An 18,807-nucleotide genomic window follows, 5' to 3' on the forward strand; every position below is an offset into this window, starting at 1 on the left:
ACGAGAAGCTCTGCAAGATTTATCTTAAAGTAGGAGGTGTTAAGGAGAGAGTGGAAGTATACCTTGTGTTGCACCCACCGTCAGTCACTGCCGGTTAAGTTGGGAATTTCCACAGAGGGAAATAACTGCCCCAGACTAATTGGGCCATTGACTCTATGGGGCCTGCTCTCCTCTGCTGTCAGGACCCTTAAACATGCAAATGATGCTGCACATTTCCATCCCCACAAGTAATGGAAAAGAAGTAGCCCTTTCAGAGCAGAGCCTTGCAAAATTCAACTCTGTGCTCATGCTTGAAGAGAGCTATGTGATTGCAAGTGATATCCTTGTGATTCTCTTGACAGTGGCTCTTGGCCAGATTGGAAACTTCCTGGCTTACACAGCGGTCCCCACGGTCCTGGTGACTCCCCTGGGTGCCCTTGGAGTGCCGTTTGGGTGAGAGCTGGGGTTCTGTGTTTTGGTTTTTAATGTGTAGTTTAGATATAAGAAAACTTTTCATTTTAAATGTTTCTGTTAAAATAATAAAAGTAAAATAGTAACTGAAGGTATGTCTTCAGTATTATACTCTATGTGGTTTAATTTTATCCCTTCAAATTTAGTTGTATGAATTATTGACCCTTCTCTTAGACATTGGCTTTACCATATTTCAAATCCTAACTTATTTATGGATATCAATGAATGTGATGGTATCACTCTCCTGGTCTTTGCCCTAGAAGACTTCCCAGCACCTTGGCAAGTGATTCAGAGAGATTAAGCAAAATAGTCAGTTAGTGTTTTATTTGGATGCCTAGGATCCGCTGCTGGATGCTAGGCAGTTCCCCCACCCCACCCCAGGAAGTTAGGAAATTATAGAGGTTGGGACGAATGACACATGGGCACCAGTGGGTGCTAAATAGGATTTATGACTCAAAACAGTCAACAGCAAATGGATCACCCAAGGAGAAGGGCACTGGTTTGGTCCAGCGGGGCTTTGGGTTTTTATTGTACTTAGGAGGTGCGCCAGGTAGAGGTTCCCACATTCAGGCTGTGGCTTGTATGTTTTGAAATTTCAGCACCAAGGGACTGAGAATGCCAGGGCCCAAGGGTAGTGAGCAGGCTTTCTTATCATGTTGCCCAGATGTGGGGCAAAGGGGAAAAGGGAGGAGTAAAGGCTGCCAGCCACCATAAATGGAGTCTTTCTTTTTATTACACTTGGCTTACCTACAGAAATGATTTTATGAGACATTGTTAAACGGCTTAACACATATCCTCTTGTGAACGTATTTATATTGTTTTACCTTTGAAAAAAATCTCTAATAAACAGAGAGAGGATAAAAGAGAAATAAAATCCAAGTTTCTAACTTACTGATACACTGGTATTCTGCTGTATTTCAGACAGACCCCTTAATCCTTGCAGAGAAGTGTGTCTATGATGGATGGATTTAATTATGCGCTTTAAAGTCATTTAGGCTTTAAGGTTTTTAGGCGTGAAAAGCACACATATGTATTTCACATGTGAACCGTTGAACATGTGTTTGTAGTACATTGTTCTTATCAAAACATAAGCCTAATACCACATGTATCTTGATGTCATTTTGCATTTTGTACGGCCCTGAAAAGCTTGGATTGCATGACTGGTACTCACATCAGGGAATCACTACTGCAGCTTTCCAGAGCCCAGCCTCACTCCCCAGCATGTTCCTGTGAAAAATTTTCAGGCAAACAAACAACCCAGCCCTGTGATCTTTGGACATTGTACATTTAATGTGCATGTATTAAAATGCCTTGCCTCGTAAATTTCCAAAAAACTATTCTCATGGACTTTGATAATTAAGTTTCCTCACCAGAAATGTTCACTGCTCCAAGTCTTCAGGAGATGTTACTTACCCAAAAAACCACGTGAGATGATATTATGGATAAAAAGACTGCTTTTGACTAAAGATCCCAGTAAAAGATTTTTTAAAAAGAAGAAAAATAGGGGCTGGCCTGGTGCTGTAGTGGTTAAGTTTGCGTGCTCCACTTTGGCAGCCCGAGGTTCACCAGTTCGGATCCCAGGCACGGACCTAGCACTGCTTATCAAGCCATGCTGTGGCAGGCGTCCCAATATAAAATATCGGAAGATAGGCACAGATGTTAGCTCGGGGCCAATCTTCCTCAGCAAAAAGAGGAGGATTCGTGGCGGATGTTAGGCCAGGGCTAATCTTCCTCAAAAAGAAAAATAAAATTAATTTGGAAAAATTAAAGTTATCAAAATGTTCATATATATCTTTGTACATATGTATATATACTTTTAAAGAAGCTCTCTTCTTGATAATGGGGTGAGAAATGGAAATGAAAAGGATGTGGTGCTGGAAAAAAGTGTCTATCAGTGAAATAGAATAGAGAGCCCCAAAATAGGTCCACTTTTCTCTACAATGGTTTAATGTATGATAAAGTAATCATCACAACATAGTACTTTTTTTTTTTTTTCAAGTCAGCAACACTTTAATAAAATGAGCAGAACCCATTATAACAACAGCTCTTTATTACATGGATTCAAATACACAGCAGACCAATCATTTTCCCTGAAATTTAACAATCACATTCAATAAAGCCTGTTAGTGCGTTCCTCAACACTCTAAGGGGCTTCCTTCAAATTAATTCCCTTTACAAAGCCTGCACAGAGAAGAGGTTAAGCACCAGTAAGACAGACTGTTGCCAGCAGTAGGTTACAACATAGTACTTTTAAAAGAGGTTTTAAAAAACTTTTAAGTTGGAATTAATTTCCAAATTACAGAAAAGTTACAAGATTAAGAATAATCAAAACAACATCCATATATCCCTGACTCAGACACACCAATTGTTGACATTTTATCCCATTTGCTCCATCATTTGCTTTCTCTATATGAGGGTTTTTCAACTTTAATACTATTGACATTTGCAGCCGGGTAATTCGTTGTTGTAGGGAACTGACCTGTGCATTATAGGGTGCTTAGCAGCATCCCTGGCCGTGACCTACCAGATGCCAGTAGCACTCCCCCCACAAAATGTCTCCAGACTTCAGCAAATGTCCACTGGGGGCAAATCTCCCCCAGTTGAAAACCACTGTTCTATATCAATATGGTGTTTGTTTTGGTTTTTGTTTTCTGGATTTTTTTTGATGTATTTGAGAATAGTTGTATATATATCATGAGCCTTTATTCTTAAACACGTTGACTTGTATTTCCTAACACTAGAGATAGTCTCTTCATAACAACAGTACAATTATCAATTTTGATAAATTTAATGTTATAATACCTATATGTAATCTGCCTTGCTTATTCCAGTTTTGTTAATTGACCCATTATACCATTATCCTTTATACCATTATTTTTCCTTCTAGTCTAAGATTCACTCTAGTATTGGGAGCTGCTAGTTTAGTTGTCATGTAGTTTAAAAGAGAAGGCCTTTTTTTTTTTTAAATAAATAGTGTTGGGTAAGCAATTTGTAGGAACATCAATTTAAATCCTAATCATAGCACAATCAAAATATGATCTAAGCAAATTAAGCATTGTATACAGGATACCTATCAAGTGTGAAAATGCAAACAAATACAACGTTGAATGGTCTGTTGATACTACATTCAGTGCAGGATTTGTGTGATGACATGTGATGTGTTCAAGTATTTTGTTTCACTCAGCAATGCAGATTCAATGTGCTGCATAAGGCTGCAGTGAATCCAGTGCATTAACTGGCATCTCCTCCATACCTGCCCACGCACCTGTGGTATGTTGCTACAAATGATTTGTGTCTCTGATTTTCACTGCACAAACCTGCATCACCAGCATAACCCAGAGTAAGTCATGTTAAGTCATGTAGAGATTTAATCTTTAAAAAAAAGGAGAGAAAAATGTTTAGCTATGTTCCCAGAGTTTATGGCGCATGTATAATCTTTTAATGTGTTTTCAGATCTTAGAAGGATAAGAAGATTCTAAAGTGTGAAGCAATAAAAATGAAAAGGTTAATTTTCTACAATAAAAAAACAAAATGGGATAGAAAAAAGATTTCAATCAAATATTACAATAATTAAAGCTATGATATAAAGACTTCTTAAATTGGTCAGAATAATATGAAAATCTCAATGGATAAAATGACAAAGGGCAAAGAGTGCCATGTCATAAGTAGAAAAATACATTTATTCCACTAATGTTAAACTTCATTTTCCATAAAATGCACATTAGCAACCAGATATAATAAATACATGTAAGCACAAAAAGGAGGATGAGGAAATAGAACTATATAGGAGTAACATTGTATCTCTTTGCAGTTAAGTTAGTGTCAATTTGAAATGTATTATGATAAGCCTTAGATAAACCACAAAAATGTATAGTGAAAAAAGTTATAAAAGGAATTAAAATGTTACTCTGTAAAGATTCTCTTAATGCAAAAGAAAGCAATAAGCAAGGAATAGGGAACAAAAAAAGATGTGAAACGTAGAAAACAAAAAGTAAAATGGCAGACATAATCTAACCATATCAATAAAAACATTAAATGTCAATAGATTAGACAATCCAATCAAAAGGCAAAGATCTTCAGGCAGGATAGACAAGCAAGATCCAACTATATACTGTCTACATGTGATATACTTTAGCTTCACGGATACAAACAGATTGAATGTAAAAGGAAGGACAAGGGATATACTATGCAAATAGTAACCATAAGAAAGTTGGAGAGGCTATACATCAGACAAAATAGGCTGTGAAACAAAAAATGTTACTAGAGATAAAGAAGGACATTTTATAATGACAAAAGCTTCAATCCATCAGGAAGAAATGACAGTTATAAACAAATATGGGCCTAAACATAGAGCTTCAAAATAGATGAAAGAAAACCTGACAGAAGAGAGAAATAGACAATTTGACAACAATAGTTACAGCCTTCCAATACCCTACTTTCAATAATGGATAGAACACCTAGGCAAAAGATCAAGAAGGAAATAGACGACTTGAATGATGCTATAAACCAACTAGACAGAACAGACATCTGTAGAATGCTCCAGTCAACAACAGAAGAATTCACATTCTTTCCAAGTGTACATGGAACATCCTCCAGGATAGACCATGTGCTAGTCAATAAAAATAAAAAAAAATCAATAAATTTGAAAGGATTGAAATCATGTGAACTACTTCCTGTGACCACAATGGGATGAATATAGAAAGAAAATCAAGTGAAATTCACAAATATGAGGAAATTAAGCAACTTACTACTAAATGAGCAATGGGTCTAGGAAGAAATCACAAGGGAAATTAGAAAATACTTTGAGATGAATAAAAATGAACAAACAGCGTACCAAAACTCATAGGATTCAGCTAAAGAAGTACCCAGAAGGAAATTTATATCTATAAATGTATACATTTAAAAAAAGAAAGGAAAGATCTCAAATCAACAACTTAACCTTCCATCTTAAAACACTGGAAAAAGAAGGCAAACTAAACCCAAAGCAAGTAGAAGGAGTGAAATTATAAAAATTAGAGTGTAAATAAGTGAAATAGAGAGTATAAAAACAATAGAGAGAATCAACAAAACCAAAAGATCATCCTTTGAAAAGATCAACAAAATTGATAAGCCTTTAGCTAGACTGACAAAGCATAAAAAGAGAGAAGACTGAAAATACTAAAGTCAGAAATGAAAGAGAAGATATTACTACCAACTGTACAGAAATGAAAAGAATTAGAAGCAAATAAAATGAACAACTATATGCCAACAAGTAAGATAATCTAGATGAAATGGACACATCCCTAGAAAGACACAAACTACCAAAATGGTTTCAAGAAGAAATAGAAAATCTGAAAAGACCTATAACAAGTAAAGAGATTGAGTTAGTAATCAAAAAATTTCCTTCAAGGAAAAGCCTGGGTACGGCTGGTTTCACTGATGAAGTCTACCAAACATTTAAAGAATTAATAGCAGTTCTTCATAGAAGTCTTCCAAAAAATAGGAGAGGAGGGAATCCTTCTCAATTCACTCTGTGAGGTCAGTATTACCCTGGTAACAAAACCAAACAGCACAAGAAAAACAAAAACTAATTTTCTTATGAATATAGATGGAGAAATCATCAACAAAATACTAGCTAACTGAATCCAGCAAAACCTGAAAAGGATTATACACCATGGCCAAATGCTGTTTATCTCAGGAATGCAAGGTAGATTTAAAATCAAAACTAAACTAATATAATTACACCACACCAATAGAATAAAGGATAAACACCACATCTCAATAGACACAGAAAAATCATTTTATGACATTCACCACTCCTAGGCCAGCCCCAGTGGCCTAGTGGTTTAGTTCAGCAGACTCTGTTTCGGTGGCCTGGGTTCACTGAACATCTGGGACAAGATGTCCACTTTTGCCACTTCTGTTCCGCATTTTACTGGAGGTTGTAGCCAAGGCAATTAGGCAAGCAAATGAATTAAAAAGCATCCAGATTGGAAAGGAAGAAGTCAAACTATCTCTATTAGCAGAGGAATGATCTTGTATATAGAAAATCCTGAGGAATCCACTAAGAAACTATTAGAATTAATAATGAGTACTGCAAGGTTGCTGGATACAAGATCAATATACAAAAATCAATTGTATATATATGAAGTAGCAGTGAGCAAGCCAAAAATGAAATTAGGGAAACAGTTCCATATACAGTAGCATCAAAATGAGTGAAATATTTAGGAATAAATTTAACAAAAGAAGTGCAAAACTCATACTCTGAAAACTGTAAAAAGATTCTTGAAAGAAATTAAAGAACTAAATAAATGGTCTACTTTCATAGATAAGAAGAATTAATGTTATTAAGTTGGCAATACTCCTTTAAATTCAGTTACAGATGTAGTGCAGTCTCTGTCAAAATCCCAGCTGATTTATTTGCAGAAATTCACAAGCTGAACCTAAAATTAATACAGAACTGGAAGGGACCCAGGATAGCCAACACAATCTTGATAAATAAGAACAAAGTTGGAGAATTCACACTTCCTGATTTCAAAACTGTTTTTTCTGAGGAAGATTACCGCTGAGCTAACATCTGCTGCCAATCCTCCTCTTTTTTCTGAGGAAGACTGGCCCTGAGCTAACATCCGTGCCCATCTTCCTCTACTTTATATGTGGGATGCCTGCCACAGCATGGCTTAACGAGTGGTGCATAAGTCCACACCTGGGATCTGAACCAGCGAACCCTGGGCCATCAAAGTGGAATGTGCGAACTTAACCACTGTGCCACCGGGCCAGCCCCCTGATTTCAAAACTTTTTATAAAGCTACAGTGATCAAAATAGTGTGGTAATAAGAGAAGGATAGACATGTACATCAATAGAATAAAATTGAGATTCCAGAAATAAACTGTAACATTTATAGTCAATTGATTTTTTCCAGTGCTTCAAAGACAATTTAGTGGAGAAAGAATTGTCATTTCAACAAATAGTGCCAAGCCAACTAGATGTTCACATACAAATAAATGAAGTTATCCTCCCTCACACCGTATACAAAAATTAACTCAAAATGGATCAAAGATGTAAGTTTAAAAGCTAAAACTATAAAACTCTTAGAAGACAACATAGGTGTAAATCTTTGTGACCTTGGATTAGTCAATGGTTTGTTTCTTAGATATGATACCCAAAGCACAAGCAACAAAAGGAAAATAGATAAATTGGAGATCATCAAAATTAAAAACCTTTGTGCTTCAAAACATGCCATCAAGAAAATGAAAAGTCAGGAGAAAAGGTGACATCACCAAAATGGTGATGTAGGAGAAACCAGCCTCCATCACCCCACAAAAATCAGCAATTAGACAGCTATCCATGAGCAAAACAACTCTGAGAGAGCTCTGGAGTCCACTTAAGAAACTTATTGACGCTATGGAACAAAAAAACTGAGAATAACTGCATCATTTTGACTGTGTTTTCTCATCCTCTAAGCTGGCATTGCTCAGCGCCATGAAGGAACTTCCAGATGGAAGGAGTTCCCCTCACCAGGAAAGGAAGAGTGGAGTAAGTGAACAGGTTCCCCAGCCTTTCAGGGCACCACACGAAGGTCCCACTTCCCTTTCACCCACCCAGACTGGCAAAACCGAGATGTAATGGTTAGAAACAATGAAGAAAAGCAGGGGATAGCAGTGGCAGCCACACAGCAGGAGCGATTGTGGTTTCCAATGACTTTATCTGCAAAAACCCCAGCAGATTTCACCACTGAAAGTAATAGCTAGCACAGCTGTCATCAACCCCCTGGAGATTTCATCACCTTTTGCCTCACAGGTATGCATGTTCACTGATGCAGGCCACAGGCCGCCTGAGTTCTTCCTTCCTCTCTCCAACACCCCTGCCCTCACTGGAGCCCGGGAACCACACTGGTAGCCAGCTCAGGCGTCTGGGGCTATATGAGTGCAAGACACCAGCCTATATCCCTACAGCTGACCCCCACCAACACACTGCAGGCCAGATACCCATCATGGACCTCCAGTGCAGTGCACATGCCTTGCAGGGAAAGGGAGGTGTGGAATGTGCAGCCACAGGAGAGCACTCTGATAGCCACTCCACAGCTACTTCTTGGCCCTGTTTTCTGCCACTGGCCTGCACCACTATATTCATCTGCAGCTAGCCACTCAAGCTGTGTACCTGTATGGCCCCAGACCAACCCCCATCACCAGCCTCCACTTCACTGTGCATACCTGGGGGCAGAGTGTGCAGCCACAATAGAGTACACAACAGCCAGGGACCCCAGAGCTGCCAAAGAGCCCATAGTTGGCCCCATCTTTTGCTGCCTGCCTTGACTTCCACCACTATGTGTCTGTCTGCAGGTGGACCATGCAACTATATAGGCATCTGCAGCTGGCCCCTGAAGCTGAGTGTTTGCAGACAGCTGGCTCTGGCCACCACGTCTGCCTATCTTGGTCCCTAGCTGCAGGACCTGGAGGTGCTGCTGAGGACCCCACAGCCCCTGCCGCTACTATGGACCCTCAACAGTGCTTGCCAAGGAATGCACAATTGTTGATGCTGTGGACCCTAGCAGCCTGAGCCAAAGAGACATTATGCCCCACTGGACCTGGTGCCACCCTATGCCCCCTCTCTTGGTGCTCTGCACCACTAGACCCAGGGTCACAGCACACTCCAGCATGCTCCCACAGTAGGTGAAAGTCTTCCCTTACTGACATCAGTCTGTAAAGTCTAGAAGAGGTGACAGCTTCTTCACATGTACAGACGTCTACACAAGGCTACAGGGATCATGAAGAATCAGGGAAACAGGACTCTACCAAAGGAATACAGTAAACCTCCAGTACCTGGCTCCAAAGAAATGTAGATCCAGGAATTTCCCAACAGGAAATTCAAAATAATTATTCTAAAGATGCTCAGAGAGCTACAAAAGAAAACAGATATCAGGAAAATATGAGAACAAAATGAGAAGTTCAATGAAGAGATAGAAAACATTAAAAAAACCCACCAAATTTTGGAGCTGAAGAATACAGTGATTGAACTGAAGAATTCAACAGAGAGCTTCAATAACAGACTTGACCAAGCAGAAGAAAGTATCAGTGAGCTCGAAGACAGATTAATTGAAATTATCCAGTGTGAGGATCAAAAAGAAAAAAGAATGAAAAGGAATGAAGAAACCCTATGGAACTTATGTGACACCATTAAGAAAACTAATGTACGCATCATTGGAGTCCCAGAAGGAGAAGAGAGAGGGAAAGGAGTAGAAAGCTTATTTAAAAATATAATGGCTGAGAACTTTCCAAACCTGGGAAGAGATTCGGACATCCAAGTTCATGAAGCTAATAGGTCACGCCAAGATTTCAATCCAAAATTACCAGCTCCAAGACACATTATAATAAGAGTGTCTAAAATCAAAGACAGAATTTTAAAAGTGGCAAGAGAAAAAAAACTTTTTCATACAAGGAAGCCCCCATAAGGTTATTAGTGGATTTCTGAGGAGAGACCTTGCAGGCCAGCAGAGAATGGGTTGATATATTTAAAGTGATGAAAGAAAGAAATTGCCAACCATGAATGCTATACCCAGCAAAGATGTCCTTCAGAAATGAAGGTGAGGAAAACACTTTCCCTAACAAACAAAAGCTGAGGGAGTTCATCACCACTGGACCTACCTACAAGAAATGCCAAAAGGAGTTTTTCAAGCTAAAATGAAAGGATGCTAATTAGTAACATGAAAATATACAACACACTGGTATAGCTAAGTATATAGTCAGTTTCAGAATACTCTAATACTGTAATGTGGTGTGTTAACTACCTAACTGTAGTATAAAGGTTAAAGGATAAAAGTATTAAAAAGAGCCATAGCTACAATAATTTGTTAATGGATAGACAATATAAAAAGATGTAAATTGTGGCATCATAAATATAAAAGGGGGGCAGTAAAAGGGTAGAGGTTCTATACGCAATAGAAGTTAAATTGTCGTCAGTGTGATATAAACTGTTGTATCTCTAAGATGTTTTATGTAAGCCTCATGGTAACCAGAAAACGAAACCTGCAGTAGATTCACAAAAGAAAAAGATAAGGGAATCAAAGCATACCACTGGAAAATCATCAGTTCACGAAGGAAAGCAGCCAGAACAGAAGAAAGGAAGAAGGGAACTACAAAACAGCCAGAAGACAATTAACAGGACGTTATTAGAAAGTCCTTTCCTATCAATAGTCACTCTAAATGTTAATGGATTGAATTCTCCAATCAAAAGACATAGCATAGCTGGATGGATTGAAAAAACAAGACCCAACTATGTACTCCCTATAAGAGACTCAATTCAGCTTAAAGGACACACATAGACTCAAAGTGAAGGTATGGAAAAAGATATTCCATGCAAACAGAAACCAAGAGAGAGCACGGGTAGCTGTATTTATGTCAGACAAAAATAGACTTTAACCCCAAAAGAGTAACAAAAGACAAAGAAGGTCATTATATAATGATAAAGGGGTCAGTTCATCAAGAAGATATAACAATTGCAAATATAGACAAACCCAACATTGGAGCACCTAAATATATTAAACAAATACTAACACATCTAAAGGGAGAAACAGACAGCAATACAATAATAGTAGGGGCCTTCAGTACCCCACTTTTAACAATGGATAGATCACCCAGACAGAAAATCAATGAACAAACATTGAACTTGAACACATTTTAGACAAAATGGACCAAACAGACATATCCAGAACATTCCATCCAACAGCAGCAGAGTACACATTTTTCTCAAATGCACAGGGAACATTTTCCAGGAACAATGATATGATAGGCCACAAAACAAGTTTTAGCAGATTTAAGAAGATTGAATTCATACTGGGTATCTTTTCTGACCACAGTGGTATGAAACTGCAAATCAGTAACAGGAGGAAAGCTGGAAAATTCACAAATATGTGGATGTTAAACAACACACTCCTGAACAAACAGTGTGTCAAAGAAGAAATCAAATGGGATATAAAAAAATATCTTGAAACAAATGACAAGGTAAGCAGAAGATACCAAAACCTGTGGAATGCTGCAAAAGCAGATCTAAGAGGGAAGTTTATAGCAATAAATGCCTCCATTAAGAAAAAAAGAAAGATCTGGAATAAGCAAGCTAATTTTGCACCTCAAGGAACTAGAAAAAGAAGAACAAATGGAGCCCAGTCTAGGCAGAAGAAAGTAAATTAACAAAGGTCAGAACAGAAATAAATTAATAAGGTACATAAAGACAATAGAAAAGATTAACAAATCTAAGAGCAAGTTTTTGAAAAGATAAACAAAATTGAGAAACTTTTAGCTAGCCTAAGAAAAAAAGAGAGAAGACTCCAATAAAATTAGAAATGAAAGAGGAGACATTACAACTGAACCACAGAAATAGAAAGGATTATAAGAGACTACTATGAATAATTATACACCAATGAATTGGATAACATAGAAGAAATGGATAAATTCCTAGAAACATACAACCTACCAAGACTGAACCATAAAGAAATAAAAAATCTGAATAGACTAACTACTAGTAAGGAGATCAAATCAGTAATTAAAAGCCTCACAACAAAGAAACGTCCAGGAACAGATGGCTTCACAGGCGAATTCTATCAAACATTAAAGAAGAATTAATACTAATCCCTCTTAAACTCTTCCAAAGAATTGAAGAGGGGGAACACTTCCAAACTCATTTTACAAGGCCAGCATTACTCTGATACCAAAACCAGACAAGGACACTACAAAAAAGGAAATTACCGACCAATATCCCTGATGAACATAGATGCAAAAATCATCAACAAAATATTAGCAAATCAAATTCAACAATATATTAAGAGGATCATACCCTAGGATCAAGTGGGATTTATACCAGGGATGCAAGGATGTTTCAACATCCACAAATCAGTCACTGTGATACACCACATTAACAAAATGAAAGATAAAAATCATTTCATCATCTGAATAGATGTAGAAAGGTCATTTGACAAAATTCAATATCCATTCATGATAACAATTCTCAACAAAGTGGGGACAGAGGGAACATACCTCAACATAGTAAAGCCAATATGACAAGCTCACAGCTAACTCGATGGTGAAAAGCTGAAGGCTTTTCCTCTAAGATCAAGAACAAGACAAGGATGCCCACTCTTACCACTTTCATTCAACTTAGTACTGGAACTATTTAGAGTGAGGCGAGAACAATAAATAAAAGGCATCCAAATGGGAAAGGAAGGATTAAAATGGTCTTTATTTGTAGATGACATGGTATTATATATGAAAAACCCTAAAGACTCCGCCAAAAAACTGTTAGAACAAATGAATTCAGTAAAGTTGCAAGATACAAATCAACATACAAAAATCAGTTGCATTTCTATACACTAAGAACAAACTATCAGAAAGAGAAATTAAGAAAACAATCCCATTTACAATTACATCAGAAAGAATAAAATACCTAGGAGTAAATTTAACCACGGAGGTAAAATGATATATACACTGAAAACTGTAAGACATTGATGAAAGAAATTGACAAAGACAAATAAATGGAATGATATTCCATGCTCATGGGTTGGAAGACTTAATATTGTTACAATACCATACTACCCAAACCCATCTATAGATTCAATGCAATCCTTACCCAAATTCCAATGGCATTTTCCACAGAGATGAACAAACAATTCTAAAATTTATATGGGACCACAGAAGACCCTGAGTAGCCAAAGCGATCTTGAGAAAGAAGAACAACCTAGAGCATCGCACTTCCTGACTTCAAACTATATTATAGTCCTGTGTTCCTTAATGATGGTTTTGAGAAATGTGTTGTTAGATGATTTTGACATTGTGCGAACATCATAGACTATACTGAGATAAACCTAGATGGTATAACCTACTACACACCTAGGCTACATGGTGCTAATCTTATGGGACCACTATCATATATGTGGTCCATCACTGAATGAAGTGTCATTACATGATGCATGACTGTACAGCCTATGGTAATCAAAACAGTATGGTATTAGCATAAAAACAGACACATAGATCAATGGAATAGAATAGAGAACCCAGAAATAAACCCATGCATATATGGTCAACTAATTTACGACAAAGGAGCCAAGAATACACAATGGGGAAAGTACAGTCTCTTCAATAAATAGTGTTGGGAAAACTGGACAGCCACCTGCAAAGGAAGGAAACTGAACTCCTATCTTACACCACACCCAAAAATCAACTCTAAATGGATTAAAGACTTGAACATAATATCTGAAATCATAAAACCCCTAGAAGAAAACATAGGGGATAAGCTCCTTGATATTGGTCCTGGCAATGATTTCTTGGATTTGACACCAAAAACAAAGGTAACTAAAGCAAAAATAAACAACTGAGACTACGTCAAACTAAAAAGCTTCTGCATAGCAATGGAAACCGTCAACAGAATGAGAAGGCAACCTAAAGAATGGTAGAAAATATTTGCAAATCATAGATCTGATAAGGGATTAATATCCAAATTATATAAAGAACTCATACAACTTAATAGCAAAAAAATAGTCTGGATAAAAAATGGGTAGAGGATCTTAATAGACATTTTTTCAGAGAAGACATATGAATGGTGAACAAGTACATGAAAAGATGCTCAACATCACTAATTATCAGGGAAATGCATATCAAAACCACAGTGAGATATCACCTCATACCTGTTAGAATGACTGTCATAAAAAAGAAAAAAACCCAAGAGACACGTGTTGGTGAGGGTGTTGAGAAAAGGGAACCATCATGCACTGTTTGTGGGAATGTAAATTGGTCAACAAATTAAAAATAGAACTACCGTATGACCCAGGATCCCACTGCTGTGTATACATCCAAAGGAAATGAAAGCAGGATCTTGAAGAGATATCTATATCCCCATGTTCATTGCAGCATTCTTCACAATAGCCAAGATATGGAAACAACCTAAGTGTCTATCAATGGATGAATGAATAAAGAATATATGGGGTAGATACACAATGAATATTACTCAGCCATGAGAAAGAAGGAAATCCTGCAGTTTGCAGCAACATGGATGAACCTTGAGGGCATTATGCTTAATGAAATAAGTCATGGAGAAAGACAAACACTGTATGCTGTTACTTAATATGTGGAATCTAAAAAAGCTGAACCCATAGAAACGGAGAGTAGGGTAGTGGTTACCGGGTGCTGGGGTTTGGGGGAATGAGGAGATGTTGGTAAAGGGTATGAACTTCTAGTCATAAGTTGAATAAGTTCTGGGGATCTACTATACAGCATGGTGATTATAGTTAATAATACTGTACTACATACACGACAGTTGCTAAGGAGTAGATCTTAACTATTCTCACCACAAAGAAGAAATGGTAATTATGTGATGTGATAGAGGTGTTAGCTAACACTATGGTGACAATGATTTTGCAACGTATATGTGTATCAAATCAACACATTGTATACCTTAAATGTACACAATGTTATAGGTCAATTATATCTCAGTAAAGCTGGAAAAAAGGTGCAAAGTCAACTGAAAGAGTAGAAAAAATTTCCAATTATATATCTGATAACAGATTTGTATTTAGACTATATAAAAACTCGTACAACCATGAATAAAAGGACAAATAACCTAATTAAAAATGAGCAAAGGATCTCAGTAGACATTTCGCCAAAGAAGATATACAAATGGCCAATTAACATAAGAAATAATGCAGATAATTAGCCATCAGGGAAATGCAAATCAAAACCACAATGAGATAGCACCTTGTACCCACTTGGATGGCTATAGTCAAAAAGAATGACATTAACAAGTATTGGCAAGGATTTGGAGTAAATGGAACCCTCATATACTGCTGGTGAGGATGCAAAATGGTGCAGCTGCTTAGGAAAATAGTCTGACATTTCTTCAAACAGTTAAACATAGAGTTCCCATATGATCTGGCAAACCCACTGCTAGGTACATACCCAACAGAACTGAAGACATATGCCCATACAAGGATTTGTGCATGAATGTCTATAGTAGCGTTATTCATGAGACAAAAAGCAGAAACAATCCAAATGTCTATCAACTGATGAAGGACATAGAATAAATGGTATATCCATCCAATGGAATACTATTAGAAAAGAAAACAAGTGAAATAGTCATATACATTACAGTATAGATGAACCTTGAAAACATTATTTTATGTGAAAAAAGCCATTCACAAAGGACTATATATTGTATGATTCAATTATATGAAATGTCCAGAATAGGCAGATATATATAGAAAGTAGACTCATGGTTGCTTTGGGTTGGGGGCTTGAGGGAGATTGGCAAGTGATGGCTAAGGGTGATACATCAGTTTCTTTTGGTATAATAAAAATGTTCTAAAATTGATTGTGGTGATAGATGCACAATTCTGTGAACATACTAAAAGCCAACGAATGTACACTTTAAATGGGTGAATTTTATGGTATGTGAATTGTATCTCCCTAAAGCTGTAAAAAGAAAAGAAAGAAAATAGAATGGGTGTCCATTTCAAATTAGTACAACCTATCAGAAGGCAGAGTGGCAGTGGGTATCCAGAATCATCTAAGTGTTCTTGATCTTAAAGCCAGAGTCCTACTCTGGAAAATTTAATCTTAGAAAATGATTAGGAAAAAAAATATTTATTATAGCTGTGTGCACCAATCTAAATGTCAAACAATGTTGAATAGTCAAAGAAAAGTACAGTTTTATAGCATATTTGGGCAGTTTAATAAATGAAAGAAAACCACATTTATTGAGCTCCACATGCCTGGAACTCTTAAGTATTCTCTCATATGAAATAACAGTAAACTTCCTGGATGGGCAGGTGGATAAAGGGGAACAAACCCAGCATGACGCAGCCCACTGCGAGTGCAGGGAAGACGAGTCGGTCTGCATGGAGCTGAGGAGAGTGTTAGAAGGAATGGAAGTGTTTGGTAGAGTAGGGGGATTTTTGTCATTTTCTATTTCAAATTACCTTTTATGTTGTAGTGTTGTTTATAATAAAATTTGGGCAAATAAGGCTAAGATGGTGTTTCAGCATTTGATATTCATTCAATATGACACAAGATACTGTCTGGAAGAGGAAAGATAGAAATCCTTTGAAAGACTTTTCCTTCACTTTTTCTTTAGTGACTTCTAATAATATGTCCACTAAGTATTTATTAATGCTGTGGTTTGTAAAAGGGTTGTAGCTACCGCTGTCTTGGAAATGCGGCATCAATTTCTTCAGATTTGTTTTAGAAAGTACCGTTCGAATCAGTATGTACATAGATTCATTCCTTGCCCCAAGTAAATGTGTAAGTGGAAAGTGAACATACTCTAAAATACCCTTTATATCACTCATGGATAATGTATTTATACACACTTTTTTTTTTTTTTTTTTGGTGAAGAAGATTCTCACTAAGCTAACATCTGTGCCAGTCTTCCTCTATTTTTTGTATGTGGGATGTCACCACAGCATGGGTTAAAGCGCGGTGCATAGGTCCGTGCCCAGATCTGAATCCACAAACCCCAGGCTGCCAAAGCAGAGTGTGTGAACTCAGCCACTACGTCACCGAGCCAGCTCCTATATGCACTCTTAAGTAAAAAAAAAAAAAGTCTGACTTTTCTTTTACCAATAAAATTAGCACCCACTTTTCCGCTATAAAATATCACAACTTTGGCAAATAAACTGTCATGATAAGTTGCTCTCTTAAAAAGTTGATATGATTTTATGTAACAGTACTTGACATATAATAAAATATCTAGTCAATCTAGTAAATCCCTGAGTTTTCCTAAACCAAATTCCTACCTCCACAGCATTTTTTCTTCTTTTGGTGAATCTTTCCATGGTATGTGATTCCTTCTCATAACCTAAATTTCCTCCAAACGGCCACCCCCACTGGAGTGTGGGCTCTCTCCTGCCCTCTGGCCACAGCACACATTTTTTTCCATTTTTTTCAAATTGTGGTAAAATACACATAACATAAAATTTACCGTCGTAACCGTTTGTAAGTGGTTTCAAATACATTCATAATATCGCGCAACCATCACCACCATCCATCTCCATTGCTCTTTTTATCTTGTAAAAGTGAAACTCCATATCCATTAAACATTAGCTCCTCATTCACCTCTCCCCACCTCCTGCAACCACCACTGTACTTTCTGTCTCTATGAATTTGACTCCTTTAGGGACCTCATGTGAGTGGAATCATACAGTATTTGTCTTTTATGACTTGTGTGTTTCACTTAGCATAATGTCTTCCAGATTCATCCATGTTTCAGTATGTGTCAGAATTTTCTTCCTTTTTTAAGGCTGATAATATCCTATTATATGTATATATCATGTTTTTCTTATCCATTCATCCATCAATGGACACTTGAGTTGCTGCCACATTTTAGCTATTGCGAATAATGCTGCTATAAACATGGGTGTAAAATATCTCCTCAAGACCCTGCTATCAATTCTACAGCACACTTTTGTTTGTTTCCTATTACTGTAAGTTTGAGACAGTTTATTGACTCTCTCTCAGCATGAAGTTTCTTTCCCCCTCTTTCTATTGCCTTTTCTTGGTCACACTCCTCTCCACTGCCTCCTCTCACACTACCCCATTCCCCAACCCTCACCACTGGGGACTCTGCTCCTCTGTGTTGTTGTGTCCTGATGCCAACATGGAGCTTGTGCTTCCACCTCAGACCAGCTATCGAGGTAGCTGAGTGATCAGGTCTTGCTAACCATTTAACTCAAGGAGTGGCAGACTTTTTCTGTCAAGGGCCAGATGGTAAATATTTTAGGCTTTGTGGACCATGTGGCCCCTGTTGGAACTGCTCAACTCTACCATTGTAGTGGACAGTAGCCACGGACCAGACCAAACATGGAGACAAGGCTGCAATCCCATAAGATGTTATTTACAAAAACAGATGGAGGGCTGGATTGGGCCTGAGGCCATGGTTTGTTGACTCCTGATTTAAGTCAAAGAGCTTTCAGCTGCCTTTCATTTAATCTAGGCTCAAAAGTCAATAGGCTCTAGTTACTGCAGCCTGGGAAGAGGGAGAGAAGAAAGGCTTTGAGCTGGACAGTTGGTGATTTCCTGCTAGGGGAGGCCTGTTAGACAGATGCTCTGCCCCAATTCCATCCACCTTGGGGTTGTCCATTCCAGGCGACAGAGCAGAGGCAAGGACTAGTTCTCCATGAGGAACAGACTTAAAGGTAAGCAGCTGCCCAGATCCCTTCTTAGTGTGTCCTTAAATGACACAGTACTGTAAGGATAATGTTTCTAGCTTCTCTAAACTTGGTGCTTTAACATCTGCCCTACATGCATATGCCAGAGACGCCTTGTTCTGGACAATCCAGTAATGTTCCTGAGTCACCTTGCCTTGGTCTCCTGCCTCCCTCATCACTCCCAGCCCCTCCT

General features: G+C 37.7%; 1 protein-coding gene across 1 annotated transcript in view; it reads left to right on the plus strand.

Moving 5' to 3' along the window:
- Nucleotides 1–18,807, plus strand: part of NIPA1 (NIPA magnesium transporter 1) — a 50,266-nt gene that overhangs the window by 19,933 nt on the left and 11,526 nt on the right. The window contains exon 3 of the mRNA XM_070572468.1: nt 342–432. Coding sequence (XP_070428569.1) covers nt 342–432 — 91 coding nt within the window. The remainder of the gene's footprint in view (nt 1–341; nt 433–18,807) is intronic.

Source organism: Equus przewalskii, chromosome 1 (genome assembly GCF_037783145.1).
Source record: "Equus przewalskii isolate Varuska chromosome 1, EquPr2, whole genome shotgun sequence".
NCBI lineage: Eukaryota > Metazoa > Chordata > Mammalia > Perissodactyla > Equidae > Equus > Equus przewalskii.